This window comes from Mesoplodon bidens (assembly GCF_964165515.1).
Source record: "Mesoplodon bidens genome assembly, chromosome: 2".
Lineage (NCBI taxonomy): Eukaryota > Metazoa > Chordata > Mammalia > Artiodactyla > Ziphiidae > Mesoplodon > Mesoplodon bidens.
The window spans coordinates 46,394,707-46,412,185 of NC_138177.1; the positions used below are offsets into that span (position 1 = coordinate 46,394,707).

Sequence of the window (17,479 nt, forward strand, 5' to 3'; positions counted from 1 at the left end):
CGTGCTTTTTCTCAAGGCAACCATGGTAGTTCAGCACGCAAAGTGTTTTATGTATACTTCCATGTCATCACACAGAATACCAAGAAGACATGTACCCAAGGGTTGAGATTTAATAAAATTAACAGTTTTTACTGCTTTATCAAGGCTTTATTCCTATGTGAAACTACCATTGGTATTACTGCAAGTATGTGCAACAATTACTGTTACAGTCTCGTATCACTGTCTTGATTCATGCTCAAGTACATCAGTTTTATCCACCATTGTTTTTGGATCATCAAATGTCAGCAGAGTGGAAACAGCAAATAATTTCCTAGATTATTATGAAAATAGTTTCTGCCTTGAGCATCCCCTGCAAAACATCTCAGGAATACCCAGAGGTCTGAAGACCATACTTTGAGAGCCACTGATTTATATCATTAAATAAGATTGACAATAGGGTTAAGCAAAACTTAGGTCTGGGAACAACTATGAGATCTGCATCTCCATTGAATACTGACTGCCAAGTTTCTCATAAAGGAAAATATATTAAGAAGAAAATGATCTCCCCAGGATCATACACTAAGTCAAAATTAAAGGTGGATTTGAGTGTACAATTCTAGATCAGGGATCAGCAAACTTTTTTTCTGAGGGCCACAGGGTGACTATTTTAGGCTTTGTGGGCCATATGACCTCAGTCACAACTAATCAACACTGTTGTTGTAGCATAAAAGCAGCCACAGACAATGCCTACGTGAAAAGTGTGCCTGTGTTCCAATAAAACTTCTTCTATGGATGTTGAAATTTGAATTCCATATAATTTTCACATGCCACAAAATAATATTCTTTTGAATTCTGTCAACCATTTAAAAATGTAAAACCCATTTTTAGCTTGTAGGTCATAAAAACAGGTGGCAGGCCAGACTTGGCCCATGGGACACAGTTTGTCAACCCCTATTACAGACTCAAATTGCTTACTTCATACGGAATAAAGTAAGTTAGGGTAAAAACGTTTACTGGCAGCTAAGCTCAAATTTCAAATCAGCTTTAGACACTACTTTGGCACTTTGTCAATATATCCTGTTTTCAGGGATTTTGGGGGTTTTTTAAATCCTTAGAATGCTCATAAAGTACTAATTTTGTTCCCTAAAAGCAACAGATTTCATTAAATCCACAATATCAGATGAAATTCACTGGACCTAGTGGAAATCTTTTCAATTCTCTAACATTTCAACTGTATAGACAGCACTTAAAATCAAAATCTCTTTATAGCAATCTACAAAATTATTTATCCACTGCTCTGAGCAATATATAAACTTTACAAGAGATTTTTTAAAATAATTTTTAAATATTTTATATATTCCATACAAGTTTATTTCCTTAAATAGTTATCATTATATAACCTGGTCCATTGAAATTAATAAACAGACAAAGAAAAACAATGTTGTTTATACAGCTAATCACAAAACAAAGGAAATGTTATAGATCTTTTGTCTGCTCCGATGTCTTGTCACTATAACCTCCACATCATCTATCACATTGTACTGTTTCATGCTTTGCCTGATTTTCCTTTCTAACAAGAACAATAATACCAAAGGGTAAGAGGGTAAAGTTATGTGTATTCAGTTTCTTGGCTTTTGACCATAAACATCTAGTCACATAGTCATATTTCCTCTTACTTTTCCAACCTTATTTTATTAGCAAAGGAAATTATGATTAAATGAAATTAGATCAGAAAAGTAAGACCACCAAAACACCTAGGGAGAAAGTCAGATAGTAAAATAAAGTAATAAATAAATATTCTATACAAATTGTTTCCTTTTCAAATTCTACCTAATTCTAAATGAGTGTTCCTTTTTTTTTTAATAGATCTTTATTGGAGTATAATTGCTTCACAATGCTGTGTGAGTTTCTGTTGTACAACAAAGTGAATCATCCATATGCATACATATATCCCCATATCCCCTCCCTCTTGAGCCTCCCTCCCACCCTCCCTATCCCGCCCCTCTAGGTGGTCACAAAGCACAGAGCTGATCTCCCTGTGCTATGCAGCAGCTTCCCACTAGCTATCTATTTTACATTTGGTAGTGTATATATGTCACTGCTACTCTCACTTTGCCCCAGCTTCCCCCTCCCCACCCTGTGTCCTCAAGTCCATTCTCTATGTCTGCGTCTTTATTCCTGCCCTGCCACTAGGTTCATCAGTACTATATATATATATTTTTTTTAGATTCCATATATGTGCGTTAGCATACGGTATTTGTTTTTCTCTTTCTGACTTACTTCACTCTGTATGACAGACTCTAGGGCCATCCACCTATAAAGGAGGGATGTTTCAAAATAAGCGAACATAAAAACTAGCAGGTTAGGAAGAGGAAATTTTTTAGCCTAAACAGGAGAAGCAAAAGGAAACAAAAAGACTTGTTCTGGTTTAACCTTTTTGGAGGACAATTTGGCAATGCATACCAGATGCAAAACATGCTGGTATCTTTGGCCCAAAAATTCAGCAATTTATACCAGAAATAAACAGAGATGTGAAAAAAAGGTCCATACATAAGAATATACATCACAAAAATTAGTGCAATTGGAAATAACAAATTCTAATGATAGGAGATTATGGCACATCCTTATGATAAAATATTACAGTTATTAAAAATTATGTTATAGAAGAATATTTAATGCTAAAGTATTCATGCTCTATTAATCAAAAACAACAAACTGCAAAGCAGTATATATATACTATAATTCTAGTTTAAAACAACAAACACAGAAAAAACGTCTAGGAAGGTACACTAAACATTAACAGTACTTTTCTCTGTATGCTGGGACTACAGGTTTGCTGTATGTGTATGACAAGTCCTTAAGGCTCTGTATGTGAAAGATATCAAAGAAGATATAACTGGGAATTTGTTTGTAAGAGCTAAAACTGGGGATTTGTTTGTAAATAAAGATATGTTATACAGACATAATTTATAAAATGTAGGCCTGTGTGAATCATGGCCAGCAGCCAGTGCCAAGAAACATCACTTAAGAGAGAAGGCAGACATGATTATAAAGACAGATCTGTATAAAGCAGACTAACCCCTGACACTTCTTCCTTGCTTATTTTCTTCCTTTAATTCTCCTCTTAAGATGCATCCTAATATACCTGAAAAACCTAACCCTATCGTATTTCCTCAACCATACACTGCAACTAATCTAGTATTATCTACTATGTTTCTCTTCCATATTGAAGCAATTTCTACCTTCCCTTCTTCTCAACGAAGGGAATTCCCCAACCAGCTCAGGAAGAACACTCCCCGTCTACCACCTCAACAATGAATATAAAAATATAGATAGAGGTATGCAAATACTCAGTACCTAGTTTATTCATCCTATGTCCTTAATAAATCGACTTAATACAGTGCTTGCTCAACTCCTTGACATCACAGTCCTGTCATTTAATCTGTTTTTTACAAAGCTACACATATAAATATCACATGAAATGGACACTAGCTCCCTGAAACCCAGAAAGTTAACAAGTAAGATAAAGAGAGCTGCAAGCAAGCAAGAGGTTCTCAGTTAAGGTGAGTAGGAAGAACACTGTGGATAAGGCAGGGCAACAACTGACAATACAGAGACTATTTGTCATAAGTTAAACCAACTTGAAGTCAATCCATGTTTAAAGGGCCCTCTGGGCCATCATGAGAGTAAAAGGTGCATCCTTTACCAACACCATCAAGTCAAAAACCTAAGCCTTTTTTGGAAAGGGTGGGGGGTGGAGGGGAGTCAAAGGTTCTATGAAAGCGTTCTGCCTCCAGGTTCATATCACAGAGATTCAAGTCTCAGGGCTATTAGAGGGCCCCAGGCGACTGGTTAAAAAGCAGCTACAACAGTTCACCTACCTACCCTCACCTTCTGTGCTTTGAACTGCTCAGAGTAGGGCAGTGTAGTGTAATCTGTCTAGGACACCGTCTCTGAAAGACAGGCACCGGGGAAAAGGTTGAGTTGCCATAGAATAAATCTTTATACTATAAGCTATCAGAAATCTGTATTTGAAGACCATCTGCAAAAAAGAGATCAGTTTCCTTTAGAACAACAGGTGGTCTCTCATAGCCAACTATATATAAAATACATGGCCTCATTATTATTAGCTGATAGCTTTCACTGAGCCCTGAGGTTCAAATATTGCCATCGTCAATGAAAGGGAATTTCTACTTTTCCCAGTAGCAATGACTCAAGCTTCACACACAAAGCAAGATTTCTAGCGAGCAGAACAAAGGTCACCCTGAGGTAGAAGACATACATATCAATCTCCATTAAGAAACGAGCCCTTATAAATATGATTTTAAGTGAATACCTAAACCTAGAAGTTAATGTTAGTCAAGATTCCTGTACTTGAATAAAGATGCAGACGTAGAGAATGATCTTGAGGACACGGGGAGGGGGAAGGGTAAACTGGGACGAAGTAAGAGAGTGGCATGGACTTATATATACTACTAAATGTAAAATAGATAGCTAGTGGGAAGCAGCTGCCTAGCACAGGGAGATCAGCTCAGTGCTCTGTGACCACCTAGAGGGGTGGGATAGGGAGGGTGGGAGGCAAAGGCAAGAGGGAGGGGATATGGGGATACATGTATATGTATAGCTGATTCACTTTGTTATACAGCAGAAACTAACACACCACTGTAAAGCAATTATACTCCAATAAAGATGTAAAAATAAATTAATTAATTAATTAAAATTTTAAAAATAAAAACACCCACAAAAAAAAAGTCTGTACTTGATTACCAAATCATCATTCAATAATAGCTATTGTTACTAAAAAGAACCATTCCTTTGACGTTTCACATTTTTATAATGTCCTCGATACATGTCTTTGCTTCACCATTGAAATTTTATAAAAAGAACATCAGAATATCTACTGCATATTTGCTTAAAAAATAGAGTAAACTCATAAAACAATAAATCAATCACAATTACAACCCTAATTGTTACTTTACTGTTGTAACCCTACCTTATCATGAACAACAAAGACCTACGAGTTCGCTTCCATTTCTACCTAATGAACTTTTTTTGCTGCTAGTCTCCATAATCTACTCTGCAAATCAAACCTGTTACCAGCACATAAGTAACTTACACTGAGCTTTCTATACCAAATATGTATTCTCACTGCCTTCCCCTACATAAAATTAAATCTCATTTCAAAATAGAGTTCTGTGATTGCTATTAAATATCTGGAGTGCCGTGACTGCCTTAGGCACCTGGCTTAATTTCTCTGAAATTCCAGTTTTTAATTGTAAGATAAGAGATTTACCTATATCATTCCCAATTTTCCTTCTATTCTAAAACCCATTCCCACAACATATTAATATCATGAATTTTTTATTTGCCCCACCCAACTGCTAAACTCTTAATATCCAACGTTATCCTCAATAGCCCTAGAGTTGTTAAGGGTCAATACTTATAATTTGTGTCATTTGTTTTATAATGCACACATAACCACAATGACACATTCTCATTTGTGCTTATCGTGAGAATAACTTATTCTTTTTTTTCCTATTTATTTTAAACTTTTCCACCAAAGGAAATTCAACTAATAATGGACAGTGAATAACAGTTAAGTAGATAGATAAGCACTTAAGAGAAAAAGGAACTTCAAACTGAATAAGCACACTCGAAAGTAATACAGGAGGGCCTAGAATTAGCCCAGTAACAAGATTTACAGTTCTCATGGTGCCACCTAGCGGACATTTGCACTAAATTCTACTTTAAATTTAAATTACTTTTAATTAGGCTTTCTATATTTTGTCATCTTTGTACTTACCTACATAATAGAAAGAATTACTACCCTGCCACCAAATAAATACACAAATCTTGAACTGAAAGTGATTTTAAGAGGTCCCTTACATAGACTAGCAATAGATGCTATTCTCAAAATATACATCTCATTTACTCTAAAAACAGTTAATTCAAGACCGCTTAACAGATCCTTTCTTGTGTCTACAATTGTTACAATGAGCACTTAGGGAGCTCTTACTCCACAACTTACAGGCAAAAAGAGAAAAAAAAGGTAAATTTGACTACTCCAGGAGACATTTAAGAATATTTCTTCTTAAAGATATGCTACATATAAAAAGCGGATCTCTCCATTTGTATTTGTGGTTATGATCACCTAATTATTTTCTCTTATTCGCTGCATACACCTGGAAAATGTCCCTCCCAAAACTGCAAAAGAAGTCAAGTAATGTACTAGGAAGAGGAAATGACACAGTTTACCAGATGAGCTTATACCAACATCAAAGGCTCCAATACCAAGGCCAACATGGCAGTAAAGCAACCTACATCCTTCCAACAGGCCAACAGATGAGAGAAACATACCAAGAAGCTCAATTCCCATGCACCATTTTGGCCAAGTTTCCACTAATGTCACAGTAACTTTATAGCTAAGTTTAATTCAATAAAAAGATGGAATTTTAAAAAGGAAATAAGATGTTAACAATCAATTAAATCTTCTTTCATCTTTGAGAAAATATAGTTTAATTTCACTGAACAAAGGAGATAAAGAGCAACCAGCATTTCATTTTAAAAACATAAAACAACATTAACATTTTATCTAAAAACCTACAGAATAATTTTATAATTTTCAATTTCATATCAGATAAAATACATTTAGCAGTTAATCACCAAATTATTGGTTTTATGAAACCTTAAAGAGGTTTCCTCTATCATACTATACTATAAAATAATGAAATTTTTTTTAAATCCACTAACCTAATTCTTTACATTTTCCTTAGAAAACTTTCTTTCAAGGTAAATTAAGTAAGACCTGTTGATTGCATTTTATGGTACTAATAAAAATGATGATCACTTAGCCGCTACATATGTTCTCTGTCACTCTAACTGAAGGACCTTGGCACAGCAGACTATATATTAAGATTTGCCCTTCTGGTCCATTCCACTGGCAAACTAAATCACAAGTATGAAAAATGAATCCACCTTCAAAACACGGTTTAAAACACTACACTCAGAGGAGCTGTTACGGAGTAAATCACCTCCTCATATTTTGGCTCTGAATTCAGATCTCAAGTGTGTGCCACCACAATCCCTCTACAACCTTCCATTTCACTGCATACCTGTGGGGCTTGGCTGGCTGCCAGCTTTCCCTGCTCTTTTCCTACTAGAGGCCCTCTCCCTTGTTTGTCTCTGTGGTTTGCACACCTTTTGGTATGAAAGTAAATCTTCCACTTGGCTAGTATGCCAGACAATCTCATGATATTTAAAAGTCATTTTTCCTCTCAAATAACAATGAATTTGCAAGTTGTCTAACACTCCAAGCTGTATTTGTCAACAGGTATCTTTCAGCAGGATTAATTAGCCAGGCATAGAGGCTTTTAAAGGGAGGGGGTAAAAAACATGAACATTAACAGCATTTCCAGTTCCATGTTTTTCATTCTTCAAGGATCACAGTGTGTTTTAGAGATGGTAATATAGTTAGAAAACTAAACTATGCACTGAAAGGATAAAATTTAAGTATTACTTTTAGGTACCATTAAGTCTTTTTCTGTGTTTTTAACAGAAATGTTGCCCCCAATTTCCTTCATAAAAGCATATTCCTAAATGATAACTGCTTCCAAGGAAAACTCATCTTTTTGAAACGTCAAAGATAAACCCTGAAACAAATATACTCTACCTCTGCTGTAGGTAGGGTGGCCCATTCACCCAGTTTGCCTAGCTTGTTGGTTTATGCTTGTTGTCTTGGCATACAAAAAGTACAGTAGCATCTTCTTTAATTCTCAGAAGTGTCTCAGTTTGGACAATAAATTATAAGCTCCCCCTAGCTTATAAAGTTAGAGCTATAATCTACCTTAGGTTATATCTCCTTTAATATCAATACCTTTTTATTCCGAACAGCTTCCACATTTTACAACACCATCCCAAGGAAAGTCATCCTAATAATAATGCTCCTCCCCTTCTCTCCTAAACTAAGGCAAAAGACCTCTGCACCACTCACATCCCTGATTACCTTATACTCAAATAGGCTTCTGGGACACCCTTCTCTCACCATGGTTGACTCCTACCTAGGTAATAAAGACTTATCAAGGATATCAAAGAATATAACCATCCCCAAATCAAATACCTTTCAATTTCTGTATCAAAAAACAAAGAGAGGGCTTCCCTGGTGGCACAGTGGTTGAGAGTCCGCCTGCCAATGCAGGGGACACGGGTTCGTGCCCCGGTCCAGGAAGATCCCACATGCCATGGAGCGGCTGGGCCCGTGAGCCATGGCCGCTGAGCCTGCGCGTCCGGAGCCTGTGCTCCACAACGGGAGAGGCCACAACAGTGAGAGGCCCACGTACCGCAAAAAAAAAAAAAAAAGAGAGAGAGAAAAGAAACATTCTGTAATTTTCAAGAACTGTACTCCTCACTGAATACTCTCCCACAAATCTTTCTAACTCTCCTACTTGTCCTCTCTTGGACATCACCAAATCAGCACATTTACAAGCAGAAAATGCCCTCTCCCTCTTTCTCAGGAGTAGGAGTGTAGCTCTGAGGCAACACCCAGATCAGGTTATCCCAGAAAAGTCACCCTCCAAGGAAACTAGTTCTAGAAACAGAGTCACCTTAGGATCTCAAGCAGTGATTAGATTTTCCAAAGCCTAGCAAGGATCTCAGATCAAAATAGGTCGTGGAGAATAGATTTTTTTTTCCCAACAAACCTGATGGACTATAAAATAAAATTACTATCAACAGTGTTTTTCTATGACCTTAGCTGATTCAGGATGGAGTCAAAGATACTGAGGACCCAAGGGAGACCCCTGGGCCTAAGGTCCCCCATACATTTCACAGAACAGTAGGTGTAAGTTAATGGACTGCGCTTTTAAGTCAATGCGAGCCATCGTGAAAAATAAGAAAAGCTAATCACTTCTCAATGTGGTACCACCAAAAGAAAAATAAATTTTAAGTGCATCAGCCCACACAATGGATGGGAACTTGTTGTTCCTACCAAAACATGATGGGAATTACTGCAATAGATCTATGTCAATATGTCTGTCACTGTATGACATCAGTATACATCCCCACAAAAACATCACTACAATGAGATCATGGCTACCTCCCATGTTAGAGTCATACACCATTCTCCTCTACCATAAATTCTTACTCATGAAAGAGATCAAGAAATATTATCTAGTCTATGATTTTTCTTTTATATAAACCAAACCTAAACCATCTCAAACAAATCTAATTACCTATTTTTAAAGACTCTCCCCACCCTGTCCCTAAGTCTCTCTCTTTTTTAATTCCAAAATATTTTCTGGAAGAAAACTAGCTAAGGAAATTCAAAGACCAAAATATATATTTTAAATCTTCATAAAAATTCAAAGATGGCTTAATAGAGGAATAAAACGAGATTAAGCATTCTTGAATTAAAGTGATTAAAAGTACAAAAATTGCTTTGGTTTAGACTCATGTTATTATAAAATATATCAAAAACACTAAAACTGCCTTAGATTTATTCTTTCTGGTACATGACTAAACTTTTAAAGCCAGTCTTGAAATTAATTGTCTGATAGTCAGATGCTGCTAAATAAACTTTAGCAAGGCATTCTTATACTAGACAACACAAATTCTGAACACTCATTATACCACATTTCATCAAATCTAAGAAGCCATTAATTACAGGACACATCATTATTTTATACATCACTAAGAAAGAAAAAAGCTGTCTATTAAATGTAAGATATCATCAACCCAGTATTATGTACTCAATATCAGTGATGTTAAAACATGAGGGAAAAAAAGTATCTTAGAATTAGTGAAATACTCTCAAATTCCTATATCCACCTAATTTTGGCAATGTAACTATGATTTATAGTCTGTCACAATCAAAACCACTGAAATGAAAAAAAAAATTTATATCTCTTACCTTCTGTAGTACATTCAGGAAAGCTATCAGTGAGGGAATCCGAATAAGCTTCAACGGGACCAATCAATTCAGAACCATCATTGATTATTCCACCCTAAAAAGACCAAAGTAACTGTGCTTCATTGTCGATATGAGTATTTTTAAAAATCAGTAATGAGAACAATGGTTATCTCATCTATGTACAAGAATTACAAAAATGTTCATCTATTAAACTAGATTACAACTGCTTTTAAAAAATCAGTAGGAATATCAATATTGGTTCATCAAATGTAACAAATGTACCACACCAAGGAAAGATGTTAATAATAGGGGAAACTGTGAGGGAGAAAAGGGAATCTATGGGAAAACTCTATACTTTCTGCATAATTTTTCTGTAAACCTAAACTGTTCTAAAACATAGCCTATTATTTAAAAATTCAACAAGAATTTTACAATGTTTTTAATAATGTGTGGCTTTTTATAAAAGCATGTTATTTTAAATCTACCAAAAGTACTCATTAGAAAAAAATGCAGAAAAAGAAAAAGCCCACCAGCTAAAGTGGTGGGTATTAGTCAGTATCCTTAGTAGTCACTAGTCTTTCTAATTAATGATAAATGATGGACTCCATTAGGAAGTCATTTAATTTTACCAAATTAAAAACTACAACATACAACACAGCACCTCAAGTGATCCGAGAAGTGCCTTATATTCGAGAATCATTTGAATGCAATGTACATAAGACTAAATAAATTTAAGATATTTTATTAAAGATACATTTTTAATAAATATAAAACTGATTTATCCATGTGACCATCATTTTATTTCTATATTTAAGTTTGAAAATTCAGGCCTGAAAAGATTATTTTCTCTTACTCTGTGTGCAACTAGAGAATGCTCTATCAGGCAAGTGGTGTGGTGTGATTTTGTGCTGTGGCTTTATGGACTGAATGCTCCAATCACATATATAAAGGTTTATAACCCTTAAATAACTACAACTAATTAAAATAATAGCTCTTCTGCTCTTTAACATATTTCTTTTTACCTTCCACCAACAGTTCTATACCCCCAAACACTATTACCAGGATAACAAAACCCAAGAGAAATACAAGACCCCTATTTCCTCTCTGTGTCAGCACAAAGAACTCAACAACTATCCTTCCCCTGCCCCTAACAACTATCTTTACCTAATCAAGTCTCCCTGCCAGTTCATCTTTAAGGAAGAGAAATTTGAAATGGTCCCTCTCAAATTAACAAATTTTACTTCCCTGAGTTTTAAGTGAACTGAAACTTTGAAATCAATTATTTTTAGAAGAATTTTTATCACATTATTCTATTTTTTATTAAAATATTCAAATCACAGATTGTAACTGAATTTTTCTCCAAAAAGAAGAGTATCTATTCTAGACTTAGCCATCCTTTAAACAATATTCAAACCAAGCCCTAAGAAAATGTAAAAGTATTCCTGAGAATTTTAATAGGCAAATTTGATTTTAGGTATAATCTCACATAGTAGAAAGTGCCTTTCAACTATTAACTACCTCTTCCACTACCAGGTATGTGACTTTAAGTTACCTATCTATAAAAATGGAAATAATATCTACATAACTAACTCAAAGAGTTGTTAGGACTAAAAGATTTCACAGATGTAAAGTGTTTAGAATAATGTAATAAGCACTCAAATTTTTATTTGTTATTACTAGCTGATACAAGATTCGCTCATAAGATAAAAACAAAATACTGAAGAATGCAAGAAATGTTTTAGCTCATAATCCTATAGAAATTTTACTTACCTAATTTAATAAACAATATCATACAAAATAGATAATAAAGAATAAATCTTTAATGAAACAAAATAATAAAAACTGTTCTAGAGGAACTTAAGGGAAGTAGTAGGAAAATATGACACGATTCTACTTTAAATCTCTAGTTCAAAAACATTAACCTTTTAGTGTTTCTGAGTATGCAGTAAAAAGAAACTCTTATTAGACAGCATCTCAAAGGTTTTGATTAATGAAGAGTCAGTCTGGGGGGGAAGGAGTTCAGATATGCTAGAACATCCAAATACGGTGGTAAATCAGCAAATGCCCCCCTAAAGGCAATGATGAAACTAGAGAAAACTGTCAAAACAATTTTACATTTCAGAGCTCTGGAAATTAACCAAAAACATAAAGCAAATGAATAAGTGGCTACTCATAAAACCACAGAAGCCTGGGTGAGAACTGTGGGGGTCTGTGGCATTCTTGCCTGAGGTTGTTCCCATATTCCCTCCCAGCTGGGTTGCCATGGTAATTATACAAGGGAAAACAAGCCTTAAAAACAAGTAGATTCACCTGCAGAAGAGGCTGGCATGATTTAGATTTAAGCACAGAAAAAAGTACCCCCCCCAAAAAAAGTGTTACCAATAATAGTAGCAATCTTAGTGCCAAAGAAATGGCAAGAACAGTGGCTCAGCAAGCATGAAGTTGTAGTAAGTAAAGGACCAGCACATTAGCCAGACATTTAGCAGGAAGATCCAAAAAATAACATGGCCATAAGGGTTCTTAATAAGTTCTCTACCTATCCATGCAGGAAAAACCAGAGACGGATCAAGCTATCTGCAAATCCCTGGTAAACCATGAGAGGGTGCGCATGCAGAGAAATGCAAAAGATCCCAAAGGAAAACAAAAGCCAGGGCAAACTTTAAAACTGCTTGAACCTTGAAAACACACAAAGAATCATCAGCGTAAGGGAGAAGCATATAATGAAACAAAGTGTACAAGCAAAGGCCAATCACTGGCTGACCCAAGCTATGCTTACACAAGGCACCTAGCCAGGTTTAAAAATACAATAAAGATTTTAAGCTGAGCAGAGATATTAGCAGTCACACACTGTACACCATACAGACTACAAAGATTTAGTACAGACATGTTACTGAACACACTAATAAAACAATGGCAACAACCCTCAGGGGAAAAAATTAGAACACAGAGTTGCTATATTATCCAAATTTTTCTGTGTTCAACAATAAAATTATGAGACATACAAAGAAAGAGTAAAGTGTGATGATGAACAGATACACAGAATGTGGTATATTCATATCCACTTAATGGAATATTATTCAGCCATCAAAAGGACTTAAGTACTGATACATGCTACAACACAGATGAACCTTGAAAACATTAAGCTATGTGAAACAAGTCAGATGCAAAAGGCCACATACTGTATGATTCCATTCATGTCCAGAATAGGCAAATCCATCAAAACGGAAAGTAAATTAGTGTTTGCTAGGGGTTGGGGCAAGTGGGGTAGGAGGGGCGAATGCTAACGGGTATAACATTTCTTTTGGGGTGATAAAAATGTTCTGAAATTAGATAGTAATAATGGTTGCATGACCTTGTGAACCAACTAAAAAACACTGAACTGTATGCCTTAATTGGTGCATTTTATGTAATGTGAATTAATCTCAATTTTAAGAAAAAAAGAACCAGATGAAAATCCTAGAGTTGAAAAGTATAGTAACAAAATTTTAAATTCACTAGAGAGGTTCAACAATACATTTGAGAAAGAAGAATAACCAATGAACTTGAAGATCAACAGAAACTATCCAATATGAACATCATAAGAAAAAAACTGAATAATAACAGAGAACCAGGGAGAGCTGTGGGATAATATCAAGCATACCAACTTACATGTAATAGGAGTACCACACATGAGAGAGGAAAAAGGGCTGAAAAAAAATATTTGAAGAGGTGAGGGCAGAAAACTTCCAAAATTTGACAAAAATATTAATCTACAAACACAAGAAGATAAATTAAACCCAAAATAAAATAAACAGAAACAGATCAACAGCTAGTCACTGTTGAAAGACAAAGGCTAAATTCAGAAAGAAGCAATGGTAAAAGACTTATACAGTGGAACTACACTATAATTAACAGCTGACTTCACATAAAACAACAATAAAGGGGGCTTCCCTGGTGGCACAGTGGTTGAGAGTCCGCCTGCCGATGCAGGTTGCCCTGGTCCGGGAAGATCCCATATGCCGCAGAGCGGCTGGGCCCGTAAGCCATGGCCACGGAGCCTGCGTGTCCAGAGCCCGTGCTCCCTAATGGGAGAGGCCACAACAGTGAGAGGCCCGCATACCGCAAAAAAAAATAATAATAAAAATAAAGGACAAAAGACAGAGGAATGATAAATTCAAACTGTTAAAAAGAAGTGTCAATCAATAATTCTATACATCCAGCAAACTATTCTTTTAAAATGATGAGTAAATAAAAACATTTCCAGACAAGGACTGGGAGACTCTATTGCTAGCAAACTTGCCTTGCACAAAAAAAGAAGCTACAATCCTTCAAGATGACAGGAAATGACAACATGTGGTAATTCAAATCCACCTGAACACATAAAGAACACCAAAAAAAAAGGAAACATTAGGGTAAATAAAAAGACCACATAAATATATGTTCTTCTCTTTTCCTCCCTTAACTCTTGAAAAGACGTCATAACACTATATTGTTCAGTTTACATTTCAGGTATACGATAATATAACAAAAAAGGAGTAAATAGAGCTCTATGGAGCAAACTTTCTATATTTTACTGGAATTAAGTTAGTATTCTTCTCAAGTAAATTGTCATAACCTAAAGTGCATATTTTAATCCCTAGAGCAAACAGTAAGAATATAACTTTTAAAAACACACACCTAAAAAAAAAGAATTTAAGTGGTATAATAAACAATACCTATTTAATACAAAAGGTGGTATAAAGTAGAAAAACAAAGAACAAAAAATATGAGACATATAACAAATAGCAAAATGGAAGACAAAAATTCAATCTTATCAATAATTAAATATAAAAGGACTAAATACCACAATCAACAACAGCAATTTGCAGACTGAATTAAAAAACAGGATTAAACTATATATAGTGCACCTAAGAGTACCCTTTAGATTCAATAATACAAACAGACTGAAAGCAAAAGAATAAAAGAAAGGTACCATGCAACTGTAAGAAACCTAGAGTGCCTAGATTAAAATCACAAAAAACAGACTTTAAGACAATAAATATTACTAGAAAGAGGGGCATTTCATAAGGTTGAGAAAATCAATTCATCAGGAAGATATAACCATTCTATGCCAAAAAAGCCCCAAAATAAAGTAAAAATTAACATAACTGAAAAGAAAAATAGAAAATTCAATGATAATAATTAGAGACTTCAATACTTTAATCTCAATAATTACTAGAACAACTAGACAGAAAATTAGCAAGGATAAAGAAGACAACACTATCAAGTAACTTGAATTAACAGATATTTACATAAAACTCCACCTGACAACAAAATATATGATCCTTTCAATGTTGCTAGGAAATAAATCAGGTCTCAGTAAATTTTAAAGGAATGAAATCAATCATACAATGTGTATTTTCTTTTTTTTTCTTTTTATAAATTTATTTATTTATTCTTGGCTGTGCTGAGTCTTCACTGTTACGCATGGGCTTTCTCTAGTTGTGGTGAGTGGGGGCTACTCTTCGTTGTGGTGCACAGACTTCTCATTGTGGTGGCTTCTCTTGGTATGGAGCACGGGCTCTAGGCACGTGGGCTTCAGTAGTTGTGGCATGTGGGCTCAGTAGTTGTGGCTCGCGGGCTCTAGAGCGCAGGCTCAGTAGTTGTGGCGCACAGGCTTGGTTGCTCCGTGGCATGTGGGATCTTCCCAGACCAGAGCTCGAACCCGTGTCCCTTGCATTGGCAGGCAGATTCTTAACCACTGAGCCACCAGGGAAGTCCACAATGTATATTTTCTGACCACAACCACAAGAAAACAAAATTAGAAATCAACAACAGATGAAACTTTAAGAAATCCACAAATATTTGGAAATTAAAGAACATGTTTCCAAATAACCAATGGGTCAACAGAAAAATCATAAAAGTAATCAGAAAATACTTTGAACTGAATAAAAGTGAAAATAAAACAAAGATTTATGGGATGAGGCTCAAACAATGCTAAGAAGAAAATTTATAGCTGTAAATGCCTATGTTAGACAAGAAGAACCATCTCAAGTCAATAACTTAAGCTTCAAATTTAAGGAATTAAAGAATTAGATAAAGAGCAAAGTAAACCCAAAGCATGTGAAAGGAAGGAAACAGAGTTTAGAACAGAAATCAGTGAAATGAAATAGAAAAATAGAGAAAAGAAATCAATGAAACCAAGTTGATCCTTTGAAAAGATCAACAAAAATATCAAACTTTTAGCTAGACAGGTCAAGAAAAAATAGATAAGACACAATTACCAAAATCATGAATGAAAGAGGGGACATCACTACCATACCTACAGAAATTTAAAACATTGTAAGGAACACTATGAACAAATTATAGAATTTAGATGAAAACTCCTAGGAAGATACAAGTTAACAAGCTGATTCAAGAAGAAAGAGAAAATTAGAATAGACCTACAACAAGAAAATGAACTGAATTAGAAATTTAAAATCTTCCTACATCAATTCTGCTCCTAGGTATATACCTAAGAGAAATGAAAAAATATGTCCACACAAAAACTTATATGCCAGTATTCATAACAGCATCATTCATAATAGTCAAAAGGAGAAGACAACCTATATGTACATCAACTGATGAATGGATAAACAAAATTTGGCATATCCATGGATCCATACAAAGGAATATTATAAGAAGTATAAAAAAAGGAATGAAGTATGGATACTGGCTATAACATGGATAAACCTTTAAAGTATAATGCTAAATGAAAAAATACAATTCCATTCATAATAGCAACAAAAGAATAAAATATTTAGTAATAAATTTAACAAAAGAAGTGCCAGACTTATACCTGAAAATGGCAAAACATTGTTGAGACAAATTAAAGAACACAAATAAATGAAATGGTGAGTTATTTCATGTTCATAGATTAGAAGACTTTATTGTTAAGATAACAATTCTCCCCAAACTGAACTACAGATTTAATACAATTCCAAACAAAATTTCATCAGAATTTTCTGTTGATATGGACAAGCTGATACTAAAACATTTTATGAAAATTCAAAGGAATCAAAATTGCCATAACATCTTTGAAAAATACAAATAAAGTGGGAAAACTTACACTTTTTGATTTCAAAACATATTATAAAGCTACAGTAATCAAGAGAGTACGTACTGGTAAAAGAACAGGCACACAGATCAACAGAAGATGTCAAAAGTCCAGAAATAAAGCGTTACATGTATAGTCAATTCTTTTTCAGCAACAGTGCCAACATACTTCAATAGGGAAAGGATAGTCTTTTCAACAAACAGTGCTGGGACTATTTGATATTCAAGTGCCAAAAGATTAATTTAGACTGTTACTTCACACTATACACAAAAATTAACTGAAAATGGATCACAGACTTCCAGAAAGGAATGTAGGAGAAAATTCTCTTGACTTTGGGTTAATCAAAGAGGTCTTAGATATGACAACAAAAGCATGATTCAGAAAAGAAAAAAAATGGTAAATTATACTTCATCAAAACTAAAAACTTTTGCACATCAAATGACACCATTAAGAAAATGAAAAGACAAGCCATACATTCAGAAAAAATATTTGCAAATCACGTATCTAATAAAGAACATGTATCCAAATTACATTTGGAACTC

At 34.8% G+C, this 17,479-nt stretch overlaps 1 protein-coding gene across 3 annotated transcripts in view; it reads right to left on the reverse strand.

Annotated features, from left to right (window-relative positions):
* Window positions 1-17,479, reverse strand: part of RPS6KC1 (ribosomal protein S6 kinase C1) — a 205,355-nt gene that overhangs the window by 136,719 nt on the left and 51,157 nt on the right. For all 3 annotated transcript variants that reach the window (XM_081221549.1, XM_081221553.1, XM_081221548.1), the window contains exon 5: window positions 9,884-9,977. In XM_081221549.1, coding sequence (XP_081077675.1) covers window positions 9,884-9,977 — 94 coding nt within the window. The remainder of the gene's footprint in view (window positions 1-9,883; window positions 9,978-17,479) is intronic.